The 26,753-nt window shown below is 47.5% G+C and overlaps 5 protein-coding genes across 10 annotated transcripts; 3 read left to right on the forward strand and 2 right to left on the reverse strand.

The window, feature by feature from the left end:
- Positions 1 to 2,005: 2,005 nt before the first annotated feature.
- Positions 2,006 to 5,977, reverse strand: LOC131263665 (KAT8 regulatory NSL complex subunit 2). Of its 2 annotated transcripts, XM_058265899.1 has the most exons (3): positions 5,313 to 5,977; positions 2,791 to 3,921; positions 2,006 to 2,736 (listed from the first exon to the last, which is right to left on the reverse strand). In XM_058265899.1, exons 1-3 carry the CDS (start codon positions 5,863 to 5,865, stop codon positions 2,162 to 2,164), a joined length of 2,259 nt encoding a protein of 752 aa, XP_058121882.1. In that variant the 5' UTR covers positions 5,866 to 5,977; the 3' UTR covers positions 2,006 to 2,161. The 2 variants fall into 2 exon arrangements, with proteins under 2 accessions (XP_058121882.1, XP_058121881.1); XM_058265898.1 differs by having other exon boundaries at positions 2,006 to 3,921.
- A 230-nt stretch (positions 5,978 to 6,207) lies between these two features.
- On the forward strand, positions 6,208 to 7,374 carry LOC131263673 (ragulator complex protein LAMTOR4 homolog). 4 transcript variants are annotated; one of them, XM_058265908.1, is made up of 4 exons: positions 6,208 to 6,276; positions 6,393 to 6,640; positions 6,721 to 7,079; positions 7,139 to 7,374. In XM_058265908.1, the coding sequence occupies exons 3-4, from the start codon at positions 6,931 to 6,933 to the stop codon at positions 7,314 to 7,316; spliced, it is 327 nt and encodes a 108-aa protein (XP_058121891.1). In that variant the 5' UTR covers positions 6,208 to 6,276; positions 6,393 to 6,640; positions 6,721 to 6,930; the 3' UTR covers positions 7,317 to 7,374. The 4 variants fall into 4 exon arrangements, with proteins under 4 accessions (XP_058121891.1, XP_058121892.1, XP_058121890.1 ...); XM_058265909.1 differs by having other exon boundaries at positions 6,393 to 6,562; XM_058265907.1 differs by having other exon boundaries at positions 6,393 to 7,079.
- LOC131263670 (large ribosomal subunit protein mL46) lies at positions 7,367 to 8,369 on the reverse strand. The gene is made up of 2 exons (XM_058265903.1): positions 8,122 to 8,369; positions 7,367 to 8,057 (listed from the first exon to the last, which is right to left on the reverse strand). Exons 1-2 carry the CDS (start codon positions 8,305 to 8,307, stop codon positions 7,440 to 7,442), a joined length of 804 nt encoding a protein of 267 aa, XP_058121886.1. The 5' UTR covers positions 8,308 to 8,369; the 3' UTR covers positions 7,367 to 7,439.
- A 433-nt stretch (positions 8,370 to 8,802) lies between these two features.
- Positions 8,803 to 26,747, forward strand: LOC131263664 (spectrin alpha chain). Of its 2 annotated transcripts, XM_058265897.1 has the most exons (9): positions 8,803 to 8,933; positions 15,177 to 15,255; positions 15,320 to 19,381; positions 20,322 to 20,363; positions 21,428 to 23,351; positions 23,427 to 24,030; positions 24,343 to 24,372; positions 25,018 to 25,627; positions 25,706 to 26,747. In XM_058265897.1, the coding sequence occupies exons 3-9, from the start codon at positions 15,395 to 15,397 to the stop codon at positions 25,832 to 25,834; spliced, it is 7,326 nt and encodes a 2,441-aa protein (XP_058121880.1). In that variant the 5' UTR covers positions 8,803 to 8,933; positions 15,177 to 15,255; positions 15,320 to 15,394; the 3' UTR covers positions 25,835 to 26,747. The 2 variants fall into 2 exon arrangements, with proteins under 2 accessions (XP_058121880.1, XP_058121879.1); XM_058265896.1 differs by lacking the exons at positions 20,322 to 20,363; positions 24,343 to 24,372.
- LOC131263669 (protein sarah) lies at positions 8,812 to 14,984 on the forward strand. Its single transcript, XM_058265902.1, has 2 exons — positions 8,812 to 8,933; positions 11,581 to 14,984. Exon 2 carries the CDS (start codon positions 11,812 to 11,814, stop codon positions 12,676 to 12,678), a length of 867 nt encoding a protein of 288 aa, XP_058121885.1. The 5' UTR covers positions 8,812 to 8,933; positions 11,581 to 11,811; the 3' UTR covers positions 12,679 to 14,984.
- Positions 26,748 to 26,753: the final 6 nt, after the last annotated feature.

The raw sequence follows: 26,753 nt of genomic DNA on the forward strand, positions 1-26,753 counted from the left end.
ATTTAATTCTAAATTTGTACAACGAACTACGAGACTATTATCAATTATACCTATCAAAGTCGAGATGTTTTTCTTCCAAATAGTTTCCTCCTTATTGATAAAAATTTGCACTAAACCTTCGATCTTGTTTGCGTACAACAAAGCTGGCGCTCTTCCTCGAGCCAACTGCCTACTGCGATACATCCTTATATAGTCATATGTGCAAAATTGCTACAAACAAAAATTTAACTGAAAACATATGTGTTCAACGCTGCAGCGCAGACTAAAAGAAAATATCACCAATGTTCACGATTCGCACAATCGCTCGACGGCAGAGGATGCAAACTTTCGTTCCCCAGTTGCCCACATGACTGCTCAAATGTAGCGAAATTATTAATCATCAAATACTGAAAAGATTTATAACTTCAACAAGAATGTAGCGTGGAATGTTTTTGATGGGACGTCGTCCTGTAGAACATGTAAAACTAGCAAATGGTTAAAGGGAATGAATGATCTTAAATCTAGTTATTGGCATGGTATTTCAACCACCAACCTAAAACAGAAAAAAATCCCCTATTGTTCAATAGGTACGCAAAACAAATCGGATATGTGGGAAACGAAATTCAAACGTAGCACTATGGTATCTAGTGCAGAGGAGTTGAAATTACATAAACACGCAAATACACCGCAATGAGCAATTTTGAAAAGTAAAACACGACTTCGATTTACACGCGGTTAATACGTTTGATCGTAATTCGATGAATAGTGAACGGAGTACGATAATGAGTAAAAATAAACACAATAAAAGTCATGAAACCAAGTGAGCACTACAGAACCAACTAACAACAGCCAAAAGGCTTTTTTTGTGAAACCGAAGCGTTTAAGCGTATAGGAAATGACCAAATCAAATCCAATAATGTTTTGGAAAATGGAAAAAGCAAGAAACATTTAACGATGGCCACAGAATTAAAGGGCACACCAGCAAATAGCAAGGAAAAGCACAAAACCACGAAGAACTGATGGGCAAATTAAGTAACCCGAATGCAATTAGGCATGAACGTAGCAAATGAATCCGACACACAAAGTAATAGTAGTAAAGTGAAAACAGTTTGGCAACAAAACATGAGTAGAGAAAAACAAACAATATGGAAATGATTATAGTTAAAAAAAATCAAGTGATCTAGTTCGGCTGAGAACCTTAATTCCATGAAAGTATATATAGCTATACTTTAAAAATATATATATACATATGGATCCGATATTCAGTGCGGAATTCCTAGAAAAACTCAGACAGCCATCTATTGTTTATTGCACGAGTGAATAAGACGAGGAGACAACTGATAAGTGAAAGCATGGGAGAAATGTGCATCATGTTTAGTGAATTGAATAGTGAAGATTGCTGATATGATAGGAAGATATGAAAATGCCATCTTATGATGCACGGCAATGTGACCATCAGTATATGAAGACGTTGGAGAGAATGCGGAAAAGTTTGAAAGAATGCGATGATAAGACCCGAAATTGACGCGCGAGACTGCATAAAATATCGATTGCAAATTTACGAAGTCACTACAACAAAAGCAATCCCATTGGAGTTATCAGTTCATTATACACAAGTTTTACTACATCTGAGTTTTGTTTTTTGTTTCAAAATTTACAAACTATAACTCAATATATATACATACATATATATATATATACATTATTATTAAACCTTACATAAATTACTACGACATTGTCACACTGTAGTTTTGTTCCTTCGGAGGCGAAAACTGTTGTTTCGCATAGGATTTTTGTGATTGAAGTCAAACGAAGTGAGAAAGGTATTTCAACACGGAATGATATGAATAAAGAAACAAAAAACGGGAAACCTCGGCCTTGGTCCTCTCTTCCTCAACGATGGATAAACAAATCCTGACTCTTCAGGGAACCTTTCGTGTACTCTGTTGAGTAAAAGTTCGGTCAAAAATAGTGAAATTGTCAACGAAGAGGTTGAAATTGTCTAAAAATAAGGGAGAAAACTAAGTTGAATTGACAGGTTATCTTTATTTTGAAAATTAGAAATTTAAAACAGTTCGTATCGTATTCGTAAAAACATGTTGAATTGCAACAAACTGCTATGCTTTTTCCCAGAAAGGTTATTCCTTAAACGCTAGCAGAAAATGTTTTTAGTGTGAAAAGTTTATTTCGGCTGTCGTCGAGATTTTTCCACACCCTTGTTTGCTTTTTCCTGCTTTACCTTGTCTGCTTTTTCCTCGTCAGAAGCTGTGGTACTTTTACCTTCAACTATCGACAAATCCGACGACGGATCGTCAGTATTGGCATGCTCTTTTGTGTCCTTGTTTTTCTCGAGCGATTGCTCTCTAGACTCCAAACCAACCCTCCGTCGCTTGGACGGTTCCGGGGAGCTGTGAGATGTTTTTGTTTCATCTGGTTCGCTCTTTTCCCTAGCGATCGACAGTTTTTCCGTGAGCTTTCCTTTTGCATCTTCTTTTTCGTCTGTAGTCGGATTGACCGGTACTTCTTCTACGGTCTTCTCATCTACTAGTGCCTCCCCCTTTCCATCTGGTTCTGGTTTCTTCTCATCGTCGATTTCCTTGATCGCCTCTTTAGAATCGCCAACTTCGCGGGTTTGTTCTTCCATCGTGGTGGTCGTTGTATCCATCGGTTCCTCCTTGGTATCGCTTTTTTCCACCGTTTCTTCCTCCAGTTTTAGTTTTTTCTTCTGAATGATCGTGACTGGCAGTTGTTCTTCATCTAAAATCGAACACAGCTGGTGATCGTTCTTACCATGCACGGTCATAACATTACCTTCGTCCTTTACGGTAGGATCGATCGTTGGGGGATCCTCTTTTTCCTGCTTTATGGCTGCTGCTCCATCAAGCGTTTCGTGTGTTTTGTCCTGCTGATGGCGACGCCCCAAAGCTGCCCGGGTGGCACGGGTATTCCGTACCCTCGGTTGGGCCGGCGCTTCCTGTTTGAAGCTTTTGCGCTTACTCTCCGACTTTATGGACGGTTTCGATTCCTGTTTGACCGTGCCGTGCCTCACTTTCTTTTTATCGTCTTGCACGACGGGAGTTTTGGGCTCCTTCATAGTTTTCGCGTCATCCACACCGGAAGGGTGGTCTGCTGGGATAGAAAAAGTCCCATCCATAGTAACCGACGGTTCTGCCTCCCCTTCCGATTCCGATTCATACTTCCGCTTGTTGAACGAGCGCTGCGCTGGCAGCTCGAAATGCAGCGGGCAGGTAACGTTCTCGAACAGACCGGCCAGCGGTTCCTGGCACACGATGCCACTCTTCTCGATACCGCACGCCCGAAAGAGGACTTGCTTTTTGTCCTCCAATATGTGCTTGCGGCAGTGCTTACAGCACGGCAGCGTCCGTTCCCCGCACTTTACGCCACCCTCCGTGTAGGAGCACTTCGGCAGTGGAGGCGGTTTCTGCTGCAGTCCCTCCGTCGCCTTGGCACGCTTTTCCAGATACTTGCGCTGCAGGATCGCCTCCACACCGTGCTTCCGATGGTAGCGGTTCAATCCCTTCAGCTTCTCGTACAGTGCCCGCTCGTGGGGCGTTTCATTGATTTGATCGTAAATGCTACAGTGCGTCTCGCGTTCGGCGCGCTGATCGCGCAGGAAATTACGCCTTCGTTCGCGCAGCACATGCTGTAGACGATGGATTTGCTCCACGTAGAGCGACTGGAGGCGTGCTAGCTTCTCCTTGGTGATACGGGTGGTCTCCTCGGCTGTGTAGATACCGGCGTGCTTGAGTGGATCGTCGCACTGGGAGTCGACGCTTTCGTTGTCCGAGTTGTCCATATCCTGGCCCCTCCAGGACGTTCCGTACGTAGGCTGTTGGGTTTCCTCATCTTCCGAGCTGGAATCGGACGCATAGTCCAGGACGATGCGTCCAGAATCGTTGATAGCCGTAACGTCCACATCGACTGGAAGCAGAGAAGGGTTGTTAATTAAACTGGGTTTATTGAATAAAACTCCAACTTTTTTCTTCTACTTTAAAAATTAAAACTATGGAATGGCTTGTATATGGTGGAGCGTCATATGCATCAACGAAGGTTTTCATAGCAGTTTCGATGAAACCATATGAACAATGAGTGCTTTGATGTGAAGCAATGAGAGCTTTGAACCCAGCCTCTTACAGACGTAATGTCTACATAGCAAATTATCAAAGACGGCTGATTGAAAACGAATTTGGAGTGTTTTCAACAAGTGAATGTTGCATCCGGAACTGGAAAGAAAGACGCACTAATATGTCACCGAGGAAATGTGTACAGAGTGTCTATCATTATTTGCGCCACGTTGTAAGCTTCAAAAAATACATCAAACATTTTACTTCTGCCGGTATAAAAAGGGGATGAAATGCCCATTCAAGATCGCAGACTCAAGCAATACTTTAAAAAATGAAAGGACTTGTACTATTGGCGCTTCTTGTCGTTGGTTCGTCCCTGCTAGTCGAGGGTCAGAATACTAACATCATCGTTACGGTCAACTCGGACAACACGTACACGGTATCGACCGCGGATGGCTCCCAGAGTGTAACCCTTTCGGCCACTTCTCCATCTCTGATGGCAGAACTGGTTGCCCTGATCCAAGTGTTAATCGCAAACTCATCGACTACTACAGCTGCGGCCACCACTGCGGGAACGACTGCGGTCGCCACGGCAACGCCCGGAACCGTGGCTGCGACTACGGCCGCAACAGCAGCAACAACCATTGGAACGGTCGCAACAACGGTCGCAACTACCACCACCGTTGCACCTACAACTACGACTGTCCCACCGACGACGACCACTGCCCGGACGTGTGGCAATGGAGGCGGTAGGCCCCTCATCGGTGGAGGCATTGGTATTGGCATTGGCTTCGGGGGAGGTTTGTTTGGTCGTCCCGCTATTGGGGGAGTAGCTGCCCCCGGAATTCTTCCGGGTGCAATCGGTCTTCTTGGAAACGGCGCTGCCAACGTTATCAATGCAGGTGGTAACCTTCTTACAGCGAAAACCAATATGGAAGGACGAGTTATCAACAACGTTGGAACCGGACTGGGAGGATTAGCGCAAGCCGCTGGTGCCGCGGTAGGAAACGTCGCTGCCGGAGTGGGTGGCCTTATTGGCAGTGTCCTCGGAGGTATACCTCGTGTTGGAGTGAATGCTAATGCTGGGTTGGGCTTTAATGCAAATGCTGGATTGGGCATTAATGCTCGCCCCTTTCTAATTGGCTAAGAGGATGTGTTTCACATGAATTGAATTAATTTTCAAGAACGTGATTGTATCCCAATAAAAACAACATTTTCTGCAAATTGACTTAACCGACGAAAACTCACCAAATGGATCAACTGATGGCGTGACGACATCCACATCATTTTCGTCGTCATCCTCGTGTACGGTAATTTTAAGCGGAGTGTTGTTCCCCATGTAGTGCTGTTTGGTTTTGTCCACTTTAACATGGTGCGCCAGGCTATGGAGCAGCGTTTCCGTCGTTTCCACCGGGACCAGCTTGCCGATGGTGGACTTTGTTTTCGATAGCTGTGTCTGCCGGCTGTGCTCGAAGCAGTAGTTCGTCCCGTAGTCCTTCTTCGCATCGTACCGCGGTGAAGGTTCCGGACAACGGCGTCCGTTGGGGTAGAAAAATCCGCACTGCTTGTAGGGTGCTTTCGGGTCTTGAAGGATGTGCCGGATGCAGTAGGCGTACGATTCCACCCGGGGCAGGGAGCACTCGTACAGTGTGTTGGCGCATACCTTTGCCTTGCGCTCGATTTCCTGATGAATTTGGCAGCGAAAACTTTCCTCTTGGTCGCTGGAAGATGCGATGCCCGTGCCTGAGCTTCCACCATGGGCACTTCGATTAATTGGGCGCACTTGCTGTACCGGTCCCATTGCGAACTGTTGATAGTAATCAGAAATGGCAGATATTTCACACGCCTGAAAATGAAACTTTCAGCAGCGAAAAGGAACTTTTCTTTTCACTACAAAACACGCAGCAGATTGTTGTACGATTGACGCTTTATGATTTGTTGAAATGGCTGACAGGATCAAGGTGAATACAGCACTAACTAATCGAGAACAAGATTACTAGAACTGGTAACCTTGATCGAGAGGTGATTTCTTTGCTCACTGTGACCATCACATAGCAAGGTATTGTGAGCACCCTGTGAGTCGTCGAGAAATGTATCAAATACGATGAAGCTTTCTAAGCAAAATATTTTGTTTTCGATGACAAATCAAAACAATCGATGAAACTCAGTTCGCTTGCAACAACAGGGAAAATTGGCATCGTGAAACTATTAGGTACGTAGTTTTACTGTATTTTTTCAGTTTTGAAGTACTTTTCATCACAAACTCCAGACCTTGTGGTGCATTCTATAATAATTCTTACCTATTCTGTTCACTTGAATACGGTGCAGCGTATTGTCGCAACATGAAAGCCCGAGGCCAACATTGATAACGGAATACTGCATTGAAGAAGTACACAAGGTCAATAAGAAAACACCACTAGACGAAATCAATAGTTCCCAGACTGTGACGAGCAGACATTTGTAAAAAAATCTCGTTCGTGTCCAAGAGATAGCGTGTTGTGAGTGTTAATACGTCCCATAAAAACGTGCATTTAATACGGCCCGCGATCCGCTGGCTTGTGCGCCGTAGTTGATGAGTACTATCAAATACTGGTTGTTGGTAGCTTTCCGGCTGTTTACGCATTTTTTCATTTGACAATTTAACCGCATCGGGCAGCTAACGCTCGCTAGTGCCGCAACAGCTACTAGCAGCTCCAGCTTCTCGGCAGTCGTTTCCACCAGCAGTAACGCTCGTGATTGTCCATCGGTGGAGGTGGTTTGCGAATCGCATCATCAATCTCAGCAGCTACAGCACCATCACCATAGCACCAATCACCCGGAGCGGTGCAGAGTGAACTGTGATAAGAGCGCCATTGCAGGAAGTAAAATGCTAGATCTCGATCGTCATCCGCTGCCGGATCAGCTTGGCTATCTGGTTCTGTCCGAAGATGGGTCCGTACACGCTTCGGGCGGCGAGTTGGAGAATGATGAACGTAGTGCAAATATCATCAGCAATTTGCTGACTCTCACCGAGAGGTAAGAATGATTGAGAATGATACCCAACAAAAACTGTACCTCAACGATGTTCCTTTCAGTGTGGATCCAGCCAACTTCAAAGCGCGCTCTTGCCGGAAAATATCAATCGTGTTCACCGACCATAGTTACACCATATGCCTTTCAAACAAGCGTATCTACGTGATCAAGAAGCGAAATCGGGTAGACGCGAATACCAACAACGGCATGGAACCGGATAATCATTCAATTATTGCATAATTCTTTACGCAAATATCGGAATAAAGTAAATGATCGAATGCTTTTGAGGAGATTTACAATCTAATTAACAGTTTGTATTTACTATCGCACTGTCTCAGTGGAACGGTTCATTGCTATGGTAAGTTATAGTAGAAATTGTGCAACACTTTGATAGTATGCTTGTTGTAATTGTTGCTGTAATTCTTTTTGGCTCATCCATTGATATTTTAGCTTACTATCTGCAATATTCCCACTGCCTTGCTTAAGCACGCTGCGGAAAAAGAACACTTTTGCACCAACCGTTTCAGTTCGCGAAGATGATGGATATTTGTACTTGTAGAAGCCGACCGGAGCGTTGCCATAGAAAGTGACCTGAAGTGCATCGCCACAGTGCTCTTTCAGGGTACGCTCTGCTGTTTGTCGCATTGATTCGCCAGCCTTATGCCGGCCTTGGGGCAGCAGGTAATGGCTTTTATTTCCCAGCTTTTGCTCTACCAGCAGAACGAGGGTTTCTTCCAGTTTGCGATCGAGTGAGCGGATATCATTTTTCTTATCAGCTTCCGTCGTCCGGGGAGCTGGATAAAACTTTGCTAATTCATCATTGTAAGCATCTTCAAGATCCTGAGCGGTTTGCTTCAGTGCCTCAGAATCGAGGTCGATTTTGCCGGCTTTGAGCAGTTCCAGCTGACGCTTTTCAGTTTCTTTCCGTAACTCATGATTGGATTTCAAGCTTTTCTCCAATTCGATCTGATCAAGCATAGCCTGCATAGGAAAATAAGGCGGGTTTTAATACAGTCATCCTCCTTCCCAGGATGGTGTCTTTTACCTTAAATTTGGTCTCGAGGGGTTCTAGTGTTTTCGTCACGATCGGTAACCTTTCGACGAGCACTCCTGCATAGAGGTCCCATTTTTGTTCTGATTGTGGGGTTGCCGCGTTGACTTGCGCTGAAAACGATCTACTCACTAGCAACCTTGCAACCTGTGTTGCTACCGGGTTTACCAAAAACCTCATTATATCAGAAAATTTAGTTTTGCTGAAGATCACGTCCAAAATTCTCAATTTTGTCGCAATGTTTTTATCGTAGCTGTCATTGGGTACTGGCCCAGTGCAAAAACATGGAGAAAACTAAGAATTGGCCGTATTTATTTCTGTTCAATAAATCTTAATTTTATAAATTAACTGCTTATGAAAAATATTTGGAATAATTAGCTAGTCAATATAAACGAGCTGCAAAACTATTTTCTTCTAATTAATTCATTAAATTTACTTCAACAAAATCAAAACAAACAGTTTCTGAAGGTCCTGTGAAAAAAATCTGTATATATGAAAAGAAGCACAAATGCAAACGATCTAGTTGTCGTGGAACGCCATTTTGCAGTCGAAAGTAGTGATGGGGAAACTGAATCCCTACAGGGATTCGAATCTTTAGAATCCCTCTAGGGATCGAATCTTCGAATCTTCCGAGTCCCGATTCTGCCAACACTAGTCGAAAACGAGCTAGTTGTCGTGGAACGCCATTTTGCAGTCGAAAGTTAGCTGTTGCGGTGAAAAGATATCACGCTCCCAAAAGTTGCGTAAAAAGTGAAGAAAACGAGAAAAACTAAAGGATAATCTTACATCAAACGCTTGCCAAAGCCGTAAGTAGTGCAATGAGCTGGTGTGAGCGGCTAGAAAATATCTTCTTTTTGCGTTAAAGTTCACCCGTCGCATCGGTACCTCGAAATCGATCCGTACTCCGTACTAGCGAGAAAAAGTAGCGCTTCCCCATCCCCCATCCCATCCCGGTTGATAGAGCAAAGGGGAGGTGAAGAGCGTTTGATGAGATCAGAGGAAAAAAAAGTTCGGAAGCGAAAATGACACACCCAGTCTAAAAAAGCGGAGCCCCTAGGGGTTCGTGGTGTACGAAAAGTCCTCCCCACGATGTGATTGATATATTAGGAGGAAAATAGTATGATTTTCCCGTGATGAAGAAAGTCTGCTAGTCACAAGTCGATAAATTCCATATACGCATCCCCCCGCGTCTCACCGCCGTGACGGGGTGGGTAAAGTGAAAAATCGATACTTTCCTTTGATTCAACTTCCCATTGCGGTTTTGAAGGCACGCATCCGTAAAGCTGCTTGAATGTAGCTGTAATTTTGTTTTTACACATTTTTCTGTTAGTGTTATTTACTTTGTTTATTTGTAACTTTTTTCTTCAATTGTTTATAATCGGGTTGCATGTTGTATTTTAAAGGAACATGTTTCTTTCGAAACGAAAAATGTATGTAAACAGTAACATTCCATGGGGTCGTGCACAGTAGGTTAAAAGTGTCCAAAGGCAGGTTAAAGTAAATGTTGACCCTCGTCCAAGACACTTTACTGCATTGATGCCGTTGATCGCTGGAAGTATACGAACGGCATCGCACGTTTATAAACTAACCAGCTCCGCTGCGTGGATTACGTCACCACTTTTGGGTGGGTTATTTTTAAACATTACGGACTGATGCCATGCAGCAAACCGGCGGCGGGACTCTGCAGAGCTTCGTGTTGTCGAGAACGAGATTCGTTTTCAACGGGGGGATATGATTATTATTCAATTGAACAAAAAAAACATCCACTTTATGCTGTTGGAATCATTGACTGGGATGGGCTGATGAGAACTGGGCCTTGTACATGTGATGCAAGGAAATTCATGAAATGGTGTATGGGGTGATTTTTGCCGCACTATGTCATCGGTAAGATTGACTGGACACCACTCCCTGGCCGAATCGGAAGGAACGTGACGATTCTGTGTGCGGTCTACGGTCTTTTGAGATAAGATAAGCGTTCTCAATTTTTTTTTGCTGGAAAGTAACGTTGCACGGTGAACCTGTCGTGTAGAGGAAAATGGTAACATTTCCACTATACATGCTAGATTAATCTGGTCACAATGTTTGCTTTTTTCGAGTTTCTAACATGAATTCGAACTTTTTATCATTCCAATTATCTAACCAAGGTTGGTAGCGGTCGAATCGATATTGTTGTAAATAGCGCAAGCAGTGGGACGACAAACTGTTTGAACCCTCGTTTGACCGGTTTAAAAATCTACTCACGCATCGGAAGTGCTTCCCCACATTCCAGTGTGCCCTGCTATCGAGTGTCAAAACTGGCAGTTACTAGTGATTGAACATTCCACCCGGAATGGTGGTTCCGTGGCAACATACTGTGGCTTGCTTGGTTATACCAGCTAGAGATTTAAATGAAACATTAGATGATGGAGAACAGAAGAAAAAGAAAGCGAACGAGAGAAAAAGAGAGACATAAAGAGAGAGAAAGAGAGAGAACCCGCGGATACGAGATGTGTGTTGATGTTTGCGGGAAATGTGAAAATCCACGGACGTTTTCAGTTTTGAAAAAGAGATAACCGAGCGAACCGCGGACCAACGGGAAATGGGTACCCAGCTGTACCGCTTCCTTCCGCCCAGCGTACTATAAATGCTCCTCGAGCGGCTTGAGTGGGTATCGATATCGCTGATAGAAATTGCTCTTGTTGGAGGGTACCGTCAGTTTGCTCGTGTCTTTAGGTTATTCTGGGCTGATTGCACGTTACACTGAACATGAAACAGTTGTGTTACTATCTTTTCTTGTTTCTGAAAAAAGAAATCTATCTGTTGGGCACCCCATTTTCATACCCATTCCAATGAATGCTGCGATCATTATTTGCGTGTTTGTGGTATCATGTGACTAGTAACTCGGCAGAGTACTTGATTCTGCAGTCAAATAAACCAGCTGAGCGAAAGGAAGGTTCTTGGTGTAAGAGCTTATCAATTTTTTTTATGTTATATCACTACAGTTATGTTGTAGAACGCAATATAAAGTGGAAGGTTACATACAGCAATTGTTAGATAATGTCCCATTTGCTATTCCTACTGTCCTTGTGATCGCTAAATGAAGGCTCAACGATTACATCTCGTAATGTTCACAAGCAATGAGTAAAACATATTTTTTAGTACGTTTTGTGTAATCTATAACGTTTGACAAATCCCTCTCTCTGTCTTACACACACACACTCTCTCTATTTCTCTCTCTTTCTGCTTTCTTTTCTATTTTTCTCTCGCCCTTTCACTCTCTTCCTCTCTCTGTATTCTCACTTCCCGGTTGGTGAAAAAAATGTGCCAAAATAATAAAAAATGTGGGCCAATTCTTATGTTCTTCTTTCGTGCGCGCGATGTTGTACGCGTTTGTAACGGAATCGAACGTACAACAAAAAAATGTCATTTAAATGAACTGGTGCATTGCAAACGGAATTGTTCCGCAAAATGTAGTAGAGTGCGGCCCGCGGTGTGGTGGTGCACTGGGTGCTGCCCCAGACTTAAAGAGGGCGCCGAAAGAAGAACAAAAGTGAACCGGCTGCGGGGGAGGGAGTGAAGAGCTAACGTCCAAGTAGGCGAACCACCGACACTCCGACGTTCCGATCCGCGATCCCACTGATCAGAAGAGAGAAGAGGAAGGAGAAGAAAGAGAAGAGGCACGTTTCACGGCTAGGAACGGCGGGCATGGCGCAGGCAACGAGCGCGCGGCAGACTTCGGAGGGTGGTAGCGGAAGCGAAGATCCCGTTCCCACGACCCCGACGGACGATGAGAATCTGTTCATCAATCCGACCGACGGTCTGCCGAACGAACATCCGGCCCTGCCGAGTGCGTACGATTCCGACAGCGAGTCGAACCCGGTGGCGGACGACGACCTGCTGGACGATCTGCCCACCTCGATCATCGTGACCAACATCCACTCGGAGGTGTTTGGCGACGACGGGCTGAAGCGCGAGCTGGAGGACCTCTTCCGGACGTTCTCGGAGCAGACCACCTTCCAGTGGCTGAAGAGTTTCCGCCGGTTGCGCGTCAACTACGACAGCGCGCTGGCGGCCGCGAACGCGCGCATCCGGCTGCACCAGTACCCGTTCGGGAAGTCCATCATCAACTGCTATCTGGCGCAGCCGGTGACGCCGGTTTCGAACACGAACCTCAAACCACCGGCACCGGTCAAGCAGTTCCTCATTTCGCCACCCGCATCCCCGCCGGCCGGTTGGGAGCCGGCGGAGGAGGGCGAACCGCTCGTCAACCATGATCTGCTGGCCGCCTTAGCCAGTCTGACGCCTGGCGAGAGCCACGAAATTCACGCCCAATCGGAGCACCATCCGGGCATCATTTTGCACACTGCCGCCGGTCAGCTCGAGGCGGCCGCGGCCGCGGCAGCGGCTGCCGAAGGTGAAGATGAGGAGACGGCGGGCGGTGGCAAGTCGTCCAGCATGGGTAGCAGCTTTGAGGATGACGATCCGGACAAAGAGAACGTCATTGGCTCGAACGTGGTACGCAAGCCACGGATAATGCAGACGCGCTGTCCGGAGCGAAAGAGTTCCGCCTAGGTCCTAGGACCCCAGAACGACGGTGCTTGTGAGGGTCGGGGTACAATTAAAAAAGAAAAAAGAAGTCCTTCCTTCCTTCGCCATATACGAGATGGTTGGAATCAGAAGTAAAACAGAAAATTACTAAAATCACGCGGCAAACGTTCAAATCAATTTAGTTCCACCGTTACACCAGCGCGAAATACGATCGCTTCGGGTTCGTCTTTTTTGGCAACACATAACGTAATCGAGAGACCATGTGGGAGAGAAGTAATAGTTAATTAAAACCACATTATCGGTATCGAAACCGTTATGTTTCGAATTTAACAAAAAAGAGATACAAACAAAACGATATGTTATCTGTTGCGTTTCCTATGGTTAAGTTGATAAGGTTGCGTGTTAGAAGCGTTCTGAGTGTGTACCATTTATTGATCGTATTGTACAAATTGATCGATGCGCGTTGCATCAATCGATATACAATCGGAACTTAAGATTTGTTGGGTAGTTATTATTTTTTGTACACTCTTTATACGGCGGGGAATCGGTGAAACGAACTAAAAAAAGAAAATTATCAAAAAAGGAAGAAAACACATAGGAAAAATAGAAAGAATGAAATCTCAAATCGTAATAAATTCGGGTCTATGTTGAGCGTTAGTAACTAAATTAGTAAGTTATACATTAGTTTGTTCACAGGTTAGAGTTACGGTTTTTAAAAACTAAAACTCTACTTTAAAAACCAATAAACATTATTTACTGTCGTAATGTTGCCTGGTTTCTGTAAGATAAGAAAACAAGGCAACATGAAATCATATAATCTCGCGCGGACTCCGATGCTAATCCCGTTTCATAATCGTAATCGAATCGAGACTCTAGTCCCCACACTCCAGTTAGGACGAATTACGTAACCAACGCCACCATCTACACCCACCCCCCACATGAGGGTGCAAAATCGCACCTCCCCTCCCCTCTCCCTTTACCCACGGGTTTCCGGGCTGATAACATTCCTTTCCATCGGCTAATGTTTTTGCTCAACCTTTCCTCCCGGTGTCGGTTTATCGGTGTGTCCGGCTGTTCACACGTAAAATGGTTGACGGTGTGCGCTTGTGTGTTTATATGTGTGTATTTACTGTATCCCATTTTTGAACTCTAACGATGTTTGTTACCGGAAGATACTGTGTCTTCCTTTCCCATCGTTGTGCTGTTGTAGACCGCCGGGGGGAAAGCCATTTCCCCGTGGTGGTGTCGTCCTAGCTCTAGCCTGGTAAATGTTGACAGAAATACACCGTTGTTGTTCGGTGGTGGTCGGTTAGGTTTTGGAACAGTTTTGTCCATCCATCCATGTTTTACAAGTGTTTTTTATCAACACCCATCACCACCAAGTACGTATCAGCGAATGCGTATCATCGTCTTGGTTATATTGAAGCAAGAAAACCCCAGTAAAACCCATTGGGCACAGAAAAAACGAATGGAGGAAAAAGCAGCTGGGTGTGGCAGAACGTCCTACATGTGCTGCATTTAGTCAAAAAAAAAACAGCAACATATGATTCGTATACCGGGAAGCGTTTAAATGATATTGGACAGCGTAGAGAGACGGTAGCGTGGATCAACATATATAAGAACGTGGGAAAACAAGTAGTAAACGAAATATTACAGATAAACCTAGAGCTAGGATATCGTGAACGTTATAAATATTTAACACTGGAAAAAAAACATGTTTTAGTTTGTTAACTACACGCAAACAACGCGTTGAAATCCCGGGTGGATGTTGAAAAAACACAGCCAAAAGGATCACCTATTTTATCGCAACGGCATGAACAATTATCAACCGACTAACCTGGGGGTTTAGAAAAAAAAAACTGAAAGTATGTAAAGCAGAAGAAACGGTTCCTTTTTTTCCTACATGAATGAACCTGATTTTATCACTGATCTCTAGCGAGAGTGGTTGGTAGGAGGAAGATGATCAAAGAGTCGATCGCCGATGGTGTGAGGTATTATGTGGCCGAGAACGAGCGTATGCGTGTTTGTGTGTGTTTGTATGTCTGTGTGTGCGTGTGGTTCCAAGGATCAGATGTAGTAAACCGTTAAACGAACAGGCTGCTAAAAACTAATAGGACTTACAATAGAAAAACCCAACTGGTTACGCAAGGAGTGAGAATGATCAATAGTGAGTTGTAGGATGCATAGATGCTTTCGAGGGGGTGTGACCCCCACCACGGGGTGGGGGTGGAATATCAGACAAAAGATGGAATGAAATGGATCAATTATTATTGATGGAGCAGAAGAAATATATACATATTATAATTGTCAAAATAAAGTTTGATATAGATTTAAACCATCTAGTGTATAGCGTTTTGGTTCTGGAAAAAGGTTTGGGATTTGGGTTTGGGTTCCCTATACACGGGCGTACGGTTCGATTTGTTTATAATTTTCTCACGTTTTCCCGGTAATTCTATTAACTTTATCTTTTTTTTCCAACCTTCGTACTATTTTCCCTTCTTTTCTATGTTTGATCTTTCCAGAAAAGAAGCAACAGAGAAATTACCGCAGAAAGGAAAGAAAACGGAAAAGAATTCGGCTGTCGAACAAAAATCATCAGAGGTATGTAGCGGAATATAAAAATGAGTGATTGTGAATGTTGAAATGACTGGTACGTTTATTGCAGGCTAACGACAAAGGAGCAGGGAGCTAGTATATTGTTAAATTAGAGTAACACGAAACACAACAGCGAGTATTAACGATGGAACAGTTTACGCCCAAGGAGGTGCGCATCCTCGAGAGCGCCGAGGATATCCAGGAGCGGCGTGACCAGGTGCTGAACCGTTACAGCGAGTTTAAGCTCGAGACGCGCCAGAAGCGTGAAAAGCTAGAGGATTCCCGGCGCTTCCAGTACTTCAAGCGCGACTCGGACGAGCTCGAAAGCTGGATCAACGAGAAGCTGCAGGCGGCGAGTGAGGAGAGCTACCGCGACCCGACCAACCTGCAGGCGAAGATCCAGAAGCACCAGGCGTTCGAGGCGGAAGTGTCGGCGCACAGCAACGCGATCGTGGTGCTGGACAACACCGGCCAGGAGATGATCAACCAGGGCCACTTTGCGTCGGAGACGATCAAGCGGCGGCTGGAAGAGCTGCAGCGCCTGTGGGAGCTGCTGCTGTCCCGGCTGGCCGAGAAGGGCATGAAGCTGCAGCAGGCACTGGTGCTGGTGCAGTTCCTGCGCCACTGCGAGGAGGTGATGTTCTGGATCAAGGACAAGGAGGCGTTCGTGACGGCGGACGAGTTTGGGCAGGACCTGGAGCACGTGGAGGTGCTGCAGCGCAAGTTCGACGAGTTCCAGAAGGACATGGCGTCGCAGGAGTACCGCGTGACGGAGGTGAACGAGCTGGCCGACAAGCTGCTGTTCGGCGGGCACCCGGAGCGGGAAACGATCACGCGCAAGAAGGAGGAACTGAACGAGGCCTGGCAGCGCCTGAAGCAGCTGGCCATACTGCGCCAGGAGAAGCTGTTCGGGGCGCACGAAATCCAACGGTTCAACCGCGATGCGGATGAGACGGTTGCGTGGATCGCTGAGAAGGATGTCGTGCTCTCGTCGGACGACTACGGGCGCGATCTGGCCAGCGTGCAGGCGCTGCAGCGCAAGCACGAGGGTGTCGAGCGTGATCTGGCGGCGCTGGAGGACAAGGTGGCCGCCCTCGGTACGGAGGCGGGCCGCCTCTGCAGCATCCACGCCGATCACAGCGACCAGATTCGTGAGAAGCAGGCCGAGATTGCCGCCTACTGGCAGTCGCTCACGGCCAAGGCGAAGGAGCGCAAGCAGAAGCTCGACGAGTCCTACTTCTTGCACCGTTTCCTGGCCGATTTCCGCGACCTGGTGTCGTGGATCAACGGCATGAAGGCGATCATATCGGCGGACGAGCTGGCGAAGGACGTGGCCGGGGCCGAGGCGCTGCTCGAGCGTCACCAGGAGCACAAGGGCGAGATCGATGCCCGCGTCGACAGTTTCAAGCTAACGACCGAGGCGGGCCGACAGCTGCTCGAACGGGAGCACTATGCGGCGGCCGAGGTACAGGAGAAGCTGGCCGCGTTGGAGAACGACAAGAGCTCGCTGCTGGTGCTGTGGGAGGATCGTCGCATCCTTTACGAGCAGTGCATGGATCTGCAGCTGTTCTACCGCGACACGGAACAGGCCGACACGTGGATGGCGAAGCAGGAAGCCTTCCTGGCGAACGAGGATTTGGGCGATTCGCTCGACTCGGTGGAGGCGCTGATCAAAAAGCACGAAGACTTCGAGAAGAGTCTGGCGGCGCAGGAGGAGAAGATCAAGGCGTTGGACGTATTCGCGACGAAGCTGATCGACGGGCAGCACTACGCGGCGGACGATGTCGCGCAAAGACGCGCGATGTTGTTGGCGCGCCGCTCGGCCCTGCAGGAGAAGTCGTCCGTCCGCCAGCAGCTGCTGGAAGATTCCAACGCCCTGCAGCAGTTCGAGCGCGATTGCGACGAAACGAAGGGTTGGATCAGCGAGAAGCTGAAGTTCGCCACGGACGATAGCTATCTCGATCCGACCAACCTGAACGGCAAGGTGCAGAAGCACACCAACTTCGAGCATGAGCTGACGGCGAACAAGAGCCGCATCGAGGACATCACGGCGACCGGCCAAACGCTGGCCGAAAAGGGTCATTACGCTTCCGATAAGGTGAACGCGCGCATGCAGGAAATCGTGACGCTGTGGGAATCGTTGGTGCGCGCTTCGGACAAGAAGGGCTGCAAGCTGCAGGAGGCCTCGCAGCAGCAACAATTCAACCGCACGGTCGAGGACATCGAGCTGTGGTTGAGCGAGGTCGAGGGTCAGCTGATGTCGGAGGACTACGGCAAGGATCTGACGAGCGTGCAGAATCTGCAGAAGAAGCAGGCCCTGCTGGAGGCCGACGTGATGGCGCACCAGGATCGCATCGAGGGGATCAAGGTGGCGGCAAATAAGTTCGTCGAGAGCGGTCACTTCGATGCGGACAACATCCGCTCGAAGGAGGCAGCCCTGTCGAAGCGATACGCGGCACTGGCGGAACCGATGGCTACGCGCAAGCAACGGCTTCTCGATTCGCTGCAGGTGCAGCAGCTGTTCCGAGATCTGGAGGACGAGGCAGCATGGATCCGTGAGAAGGAACCGGTAGCCGCGTCGACGAACCGTGGTCGCGATCTGATCGGTGTGCAGAATCTGATCAAGAAGCACCAGGCCGTGCTGGCGGAGATCAACAACCACGAGAACCGGTGCGCAGGGGTCATCTCCAACGGGGAGCAGATGCTTGGCGAGCAGCCGACGTCGAGCGAGGAGATTAAGCTACGCCTGGATGCCCTCAAGGATCAGTGGAACTCGCTGAAGGAGAAATCGAACCAGCGCAAGCAAGACTTGGAGGATTCGCTGCAGGCGCACCAGTACTTTGCCGACGCGAACGAGGCCGAATCGTGGATGCGCGAGAAGGAACCGATCGTGTCGAACCAGGACTACGGCAAGGACGAGGATTCGTCCGAGGCGCTGCTGAAGAAGCACGAGGCACTCGTGTCAGACCTGGAGGCGTTCGGTAACACCATTCAGGCGCTGCAGGAGCAGGCGAAGAACTGCCGCCAGCAGGAGACGCCCGTCGTCGACATTACGGGTAAGGAGTGCGTGATGGCGCTGTACGACTACACGGAGAAGTCGCCGCGCGAGGTGTCGATGAAGAAGAACGACGTGCTGACGCTGCTCAACTCGAACAACAAGGACTGGTGGAAGGTGGAGGTGAACGATCGCCAGGGATTCGTGCCGGCCGCGTACATCAAGAAGATCGATCCGGGCCTCAGCGCCAGCCAGCAGAACCTGATCGATGGGCACTCGATTGCGAAGCGCCAGACGCAGATCAATAGCCAGTACGATAACCTGCTCGCGTTGGCCCGCGAGCGTCAGAACAAGCTGAACGAGACGGTCAAGGCGTACGTGCTGGTGCGTGAGGCCGCCGACCTGGCCGCATGGATCAAGGACAAGGAAAGCCACGCGCAGATCAAGGATGTCGGCGAGGACCTGGAGGAGGTGGAGGTGTTGCAGAAGAAGTTCGACGACTTCAACGACGATCTGAAGGCGAACGAGGTGCGTCTGGCGAAGCTGAACGAGATCGCCATTCAGCTGACTTCGCTCGGCCAGACCGAGGCGGCGCTCAAGATCAAGACGCAAATTCAAACGCTCAACGAAGAGTGGGCAACGCTGCAGACGATCACGCAGGAGCGTGCCAGCCAGCTCGGATCGGCGCACGAGGTGCAACGCTTCCACCGGGACGTGGACGAGACGAAGGACTGGATCGCCGAGAAGGAGAATGCTCTGAACAACGACGAGCTCGGCAAGGATCTGCGTGGTGTGCAAACGCTTCAGCGCAAACACGAAGGACTCGAGCGCGATCTGGCCGCCCTGCAGGACAAAATCCGCCAGCTTGATGAGACGGCGAACCGGCTGATGCAGTCGCACCCGGACACGGCCGAGCAGACGTACGCGAAGCAGAAGGAAATCAACGAGGAGTGGCAGCAGGTGGTGACGAAGGCGCAGCAGCGCAAGGAAAAGCTGCTCGATTCGTACGATCTGCAGCGCTTCCTGAGCGACTACCGCGATCTGTCCGCCTGGATCAGCTCCATGATGGGTCTGGTGACGTCGGAAGAACTCGCCAACGATGTGACCGGTGCGGAGGCACTGATCGAGCGTCATCAGGTGAGAAAATCAGGTCCTTCAGGGGGTCTTTTCCGTAAAGGGGAGTTTCAAATCGGCATCAGATAGCCGAACTGTATCGTCTTCCGCTGTGTTACAAGTCAAACGTCCCTATAAAGACAGACTTTGATGGTGCTTTTCAAAAGCAAAGAGAATCCTAGATCTCATTCACCACAAAGAATTGAACGTGAACGACTGTTTCGATCTTTTTCCCTTTCAAAGCCATTCTCTCATTGGAGTGTTCGAATTTTAATTATTTGACCATTCATTATTTGCTTGAAATGGAATACTGTGTGAAATTTTCAATCTCCCATTCCAAGTCCAAGTTTTTTGTGTTACCATTTGTGTCTGTTCCCATTCATGGTCCGTGCATTATCATGTCTTCCGTTTGACCATCGTGAATGTCCCTTAAAAGTGTCCACAGGTCGAGCATCGTTCAAGCACAAAGTTGATATTATTAGCCAAGCTATACGTTTTCATTTATTGCCATCAACTTTTATGAACACACTGATGCAAACAACGAACTATACAATGAGCTATCAAAAATACGAGACACGCACACCTCGCAGTGGACAACATTGTGCCGTCTACGAAAAGCATAAGGAATCGTGTTTTTCTCACCCTAAACCAGCACTTCATTGAGGCTTGCCGTTTAATGTGCACAAATATTAGACCGGTCAATTTTATTCATTTATTTGTGTGTTTAAGTTTCCGTTTGATTGGAAACCCAATTCGTCCCCGGATGAAGTATTTGGACCATTTTGGAAATTATTGGCAGCACGAAAGCAAAAAACAATTATTGTACAAACAAAAAACCCGTTTTGTAAGAAACTTTCTTCCACCTTATTTACCATTTTGGACAGACAAAATTTAAACGTACTAAAATGATATGTTATTCTTTCTCCAAATTTGTGACCTTTTCTTAATTACTTTTTTTTCATAGAATCATCGTGCCGAAATAGATTTTCGTTGCGGTATCCCGCAGGTACAGCCCCACAGCAGCAAAAAGCAGCCTTTATCTTCGTTTCATTTTAGTTTTTTTTACTCTAAACCCAATTTTATCTAAAACAAATTGCAATAGCGCCCGCGCATTTTCGCCTTTTTCGCATTTTAAAAGCAAACTTTACCCACACACTCACTGTTGTTAATCGCCTTTTGCGTACGCTTTAATCGTTTTTGTACTTGTAACGTAAGATTATTGTGGTTTTAATACTTTGTACCTTTAATTTAAAATGTTTCTGTTTCAATAGTAACTTCGGCATTCTAATTTGGCGACACTTTATGTTTTTGTTTGATGTAATTAACTCTGGAACAAATATGGATATATTTATATTTTGGCTGATAGTTTTCTGTGGTTCTTTTTTTTGTCTGTCATAATTTTGCGGTCTATGCTGTAATATGGTACACACATCATTAATAATGTGATATGTTGTTTATGGTCCGTTTATTTACATCACTGTATTTTTTTCTTCACCCCTTTCACATGATAAACATTTATAGCGCTGCTTACCTGAATTGCTGTAATGGTTTTGTCAAGCGCTAAAGCTAACATAAGTTTTGATCGTGTTCACGATCGCGATCGCGCCAGGAGCGAAACAGAACTTGATTCATTTTCTAACGATACAATGGATGGCATAGTTGGTTTCTTAGTTTGGAGCTTCATGAAGTTAATCTACACCTACATAATACAATAATATTAAATGCCATTACATGATTATCATTTTCAATTAATCAGTTCACGAAGTGGAAGTAACAAAAAACCACACACACTTCTCATGCATATTTGGCTCCGGCTTGCCGTGCAATAAGGCTCTCACATATGTGCTATTAATAATATAGTTTTCATTTACGTTCATTCGGTAAATGTGTGAGATATAGTTATTTTATTTTTCCTAATTCCATATTACACCCATTTTTTGATTTCACTTTCACTCTGGCTCAGGGTGGTAGCTCACATCATTCAAAAACATTATTTTACCGTCTTAGTGAATTATTTAATGACATTGTTTTATTTTCCTTTCGTTCGGTTGATCGATTTTCCGTACACAGGAGCATCGTACGGAGGTAGATGCACGCGCCGGTACGTTCTCCGCGTTCGAGCAGTTCGGTAACGAGCTGCTGCAGGCGAACCACTATGCCGCTCCGGAGATTCAAGAGAAGATCGAGAATCTGGCCAAGGCACGGGAAGAGCTGGAGCGTGCTTGGACGGCGCGTCGGCTGCAGCTCGACCAGAACCTCGACCTGCAGCTGTACCTGCGTGACTGCGAGCAGGCCGAGAACTGGATGAGCGCCCGCGAAGCCTTCCTGAACGCGGAGGAGGTCGACTCGAAGGGTGACAACGTGGAGGCGCTGATCAAGAAGCACGAGGACTTCGACAAGGCGATCAATGGGCATGAGGAGAAGATCGGCGCGCTGCAGGTGCTGGCCGATCAGCTGATCCAGCAGGAGCACTACGCTGGCAAGCTGATCGACGACAAGCGCCAGGAGGTGCTGGACCGCTGGCGGCATCTGAAGGAGGACCTGATCGAGAAGCGATCGCGGCTGGGAGATGAGCAGACGCTGCAGCAGTTCTCGCGTGACGCGGACGAGATCGAGAACTGGATCGCGGAGAAGCTGCAGCTGGCGACGGAGGAAAGCTACAAGGATCCGGCCAACATCCAGTCGAAGCATCAGAAGCATCAGGCGTTCGAGGCGGAACTGGCGGCCAATGCGGATCGTATCCAGAGCGTGCTGGCGATGGGAAGCAATCTGATCGATCGCAACCAGTGCAGTGGCTCGGAGGAGGCGGTCCAGAAGCGCCTGACGCAGATCGCCGACCAGTGGGAGTACCTGACGCAGAAGACGACGGAGAAGTCGCTGAAGCTGAAGGAGGCGAACAAGCAGCGCACTTACATTGCGGCCGTGAAGGATCTGGACTTTTGGCTCGGCGAGGTTGAGAGTCTGCTGACGTCGGAGGACGCCGGTAAGGATCTGGCGTCGGTGCAGAATCTGATGAAGAAACATCAACTGGTCGAGGCGGATATCCACGCGCATGAGGATCGCATCAAGGACATGAACAGCCAGGCGGATTCGTTGGTTGAGAGCGGTCAGTTCGATAGTGCCGGCATCCAGGAGAAGCGTCAGTCGATCAACGAGCGGTACGAGCGCATCCGCAACCTGGCTGCGCACCGCCAGGCCCGCCTGAACGAGGCGAACACGCTGCACCAGTTCTTCCGCGATATCGCCGATGAGGAGAGCTGGATCAAGGAGAAGAAGCTGCTGGTCGGATCGGACGATTACGGCCGCGATCTGACCGGTGTACAGAACCTCAAGAAGAAGCACAAGCGCTTGGAAGCGGAATTGGCTTCGCACGAGCCGGCCATCCAGGCGGTGCAGGAAGCGGGCGAGAAGCTGATGGACGTTTCGAACCTGGGCGTGCCGGAGATCGAACAGCGACTGAAGGCTCTCAATCAGGCGTGGACCGAATTGAAGGGCCTTGCGGCAACCCGTGGTCAGAAGCTCGATGAGTCGCTCATCTACCAGCAGTTCTTGGCGAAGGTCGAAGAGGAGGAAGCCTGGATCACCGAGAAACAACAGCTGTTGTCCGTGGAAGACTATGGCGATTCGATGGCGGCCGTGCAGGGTCTGATGAAGAAGCACGATGCATTCGAGACGGACTTTGCGGCCCATCGTGAGCGTTGTGCCGATATCCGTGACCACGGTCAGACGCTGGTGACGAACAATAACCATCACGGAGAGAGCATCTCGCAGCGTTGCGTGCAGCTCGACAAGAAGCTGGAGAACCTACAAGCGTTGGCCAACCGACGCAAGACGGCACTGCTCGATAACTTCGCCTATCTGCAGTTCATGTGGAAGGCGGACGTGGTCGAGAGCTGGATCGCGGACAAGGAGAACCACGTGAAGTCCGAGGAGTTTGGTCGCGATTTGTCCACCGTTCAAACGTTGTTGACGAAGCAGGAGACATTCGATGCTGGTAAGTTATTCAACGAAAGGCCAAACATACAGTTTCCCGTTGCTAATGTTTCCCCTCATGGTCATCATTTCACAGGTCTCTCGGCGTTTGAACATGAGGGCATTCATAACATTACCGCGCTGAAGGATCAGCTGATCAACGCCAACCATGCCCAGTCGGCCGCCATCCTCAAGCGTCACGAGGACGTGCTGACTCGTTGGCAGAAGCTCCGGGCCGATTCGGAAGCCCGCAAGTATCGCCTGCTCAACATGCAGGATCAGTTCCGCCAGATCGAGGATTTGTATCTGACGTTCGCAAAGAAGGCGTCCGCGTTCAACTCGTGGTTTGAGAACGCCGAGGAGGATCTGACCGATCCGGTGCGTTGCAATTCGATCGAGGAGATTAAGGCACTGCGGGAGGCACATGCCGCCTTCCAGGCTTCGCTGTCGTCGGCACAGGTCGACTTCCAGGCGCTGGCCGCGTTGGATCAGAAGATCAAGAGCTTCAACGTCGGTCCGAACCCGTACACCTGGTTCACGATGGAGGCGCTCGAGGATACCTGGCGCAATCTGCAGAAGATCATCGAGGAGCGTGACGCCGAGCTGGCCAAGGAGGTGCACCGCCAGGAGGAGAACGATAAGCTGCGTAAGGAGTTTGCCAAGCACGCCAATCTGTTCCACCAGTGGCTGACGGAAACGAGGTATGTCGATGGGTTGGGCTATGGTGGGGGGTATTTTTCTTCTTCTTTATTTCAGATAATTACATCCACTGCATACCACATCCTTCGAAATCTACTGAGGATTGAAGTGTGGCCCACCCTGTGTGTGTTACGTTTCAAAGATCACAAAAAACAGACACACAAACACGCCCACCACACACAGTATCACTAAATCCACTCTCCTTATGTTCACATCTCTACCCTTCTGTTACCTCCTGCATCGACCGCACACGAACACCGTATCACAACGTACATGTGTGTGTATGTCTGTGTGTGTGTATTACCCAACAATAGATACAACATACTTGGCTGGGACTTGAATGGGTAATGAAAGTTATGTGTGACTGACAAAAACGCCAAAAAAGGGCTGCTTTCCGCAGTGCAAAACTATTTAATTAAGCCGCTAAACAAATGCCATCATTAACCAGAACGCTGAAGCAAGCCAATGCCACGCAATCAGATGTTGCGTTTGCATTGATAAATATTTCTAAATACATAAAATTCGGTTACGGTTCATTATATTGTAGTAAGAGGTACATCTTGCGAAATCGAGAATGTTTATACATTTCGATAATATGATGTACTCTTCTCAAATCGAAGATCGTTTGTTTCAGAACTGTGGTGCATCGCTTTTCATAGAAGCAATTGAATCTAGTTACCATCGATGGATGTATAGCGCGATGATGAACTGACTGAAAACTATGGCAACTCGATCGGATCGATTCTATGCAAAGGGATCCGCCACAGAGTAAATGATTATTGTTGAATGAGGTATTCTAAAGCGAAAACATAACAATTGCCGCACTTAAAATAACATGATTGTTTACTCATGCTTCATAACCGAATGCCAATATTTGTCACATTTCTTAACCGATGCTGGCAGTGTGAAAATTTTCATTTAATCTTATCGAGTGATAAAAAAGATTGTTTTGGCCTTATAATCATACTTGGTATTTCACCCTTCTACAGAACGTCGCTGATGGACGGATCTGGCTCACTGGAGGAACAATTCGAAGCGCTCTGTCACAAGGCCAACGAAATCCGTGCCCGCCGTGGCGATCTGAAGAAGATCGAAGAGCTCGGTGCGACGCTGGAGGAACATCTTATTTTGGACAACCGCTACACGGAACATTCGACAGTCGGCCTAGCGCAACAGTGGGATCAGCTCGACCAGCTGGCCATGCGCATGCAGCACAACCTAAAGCAGCAGATCCAGGCCCGCAACCAGTCCGGCGTGTCGGAAGACTCGCTCAAGGAGTTCTCGATGATGTTCAAGCACTTCGACAAGGACAAGAGCGGCAAGCTGAACCACCAGGAGTTCAAATCCTGCCTGCGTGCCCTCGGTTACGATCTGCCAATGGTGGAGGAGGGCCAACCCGACCCGGAGTTCGAGGAAATCCTGAACGTGGTCGACCCGAACCGAGACGGCCAGGTGTCGTTGCAGGAGTACATCGCCTTCATGATATCGAAGGAAACGGAGAACGTACAAAGCTTCGAGGAGATCGAGAACGCGTTCCGTGCGATCACCGCCTCCGATCCCCGTCCCCGCCCTTACGTCACGAAGGAGGAACTCTATTCCGTGAGTATTTTGCTAGAACAATTCATATTTTTTTAAATGTTTATTTAACTCTTCGTTTGTTGTATTTCAAAATTACAGAACCTCACCAAAGATATGGCCGACTACTGCGTGCAGCGCATGAAACCATACAACGACCCGAAGACCGGCCATCCGATTACGGGTGCCCTGGACTATGTGGAATTCACGAGAACTTTATTCCAAAACTAAGGACCCACACTTTTTCCTGGCAATTGCTATCGATTGTTTTTTAACGCATTTTGACGATAAGAAAAATCGCGTCTGTCGATCGTCACCTTGGCGGCAAGACGACACATAATATATTTTTACTTTGATTTTATATATTTATATACATTCGAGCATGCAAGCAACATACTGTAGTGTGTGAGTAGTGGTGATAGTAGAACGAGAGCCGAAAAATCCGCCTTCCGCCCGTTTTATTCCTCGTGCGAATCATTGTTAAAACGCTTTATCGCTTTTGTACACGTGTTTAGCAGCTAAAGAAAAAAAATATTATCGAACGACGAGCGCAAAATCGAACCGATCGACCATCAACACCCTCTGGGATTTAGAACGGATAGAGAGATTCTTTTCTGGCCAGTTTCTTGCATACGAAACTGTCTTTGAATGGTGTGTAGGCGTTCAAAAGCAGCTATTTGTGTCCATCTTGGAGCAAAATAAATTAAAAAAAAGGATTACAAAATATTACCGTTGATAAAGCAAAATTTAAATCTAACAATACTGGAAACGACGTTAAAATTGAAAATCCGGCATATTTCCGGTACTCTTAATGCATATGTTGATTGATAGTGAGAGATACGTGAAGTATTTATTTACACCAATATCGAATCCAATATCTCGTTCAATTTCGAGTCTAACGTCGAGGGCGCTTAGCTGTGCGGCGCACATATATGAATAGCGCAATGAAGTCAAATATTCTTGTGAGTGCGTGCGCATCTTTCGGAAGCCGAAAGGAACAGGCACATACAGCAATGCACACAATACACTGCAAATGTATCCTAAACGTAATTCTATTTATCACCTGGCATCACTTCGGGCAGAACGAACGACAAACGTTCTCGAAATATAACTATACCCTCTTGAAATAAATGATTGCATCAAAAATTAA

This window comes from Anopheles coustani, chromosome 2, assembly GCF_943734705.1.
Source record: "Anopheles coustani chromosome 2, idAnoCousDA_361_x.2, whole genome shotgun sequence".
NCBI lineage: Eukaryota > Metazoa > Arthropoda > Insecta > Diptera > Culicidae > Anopheles > Anopheles coustani.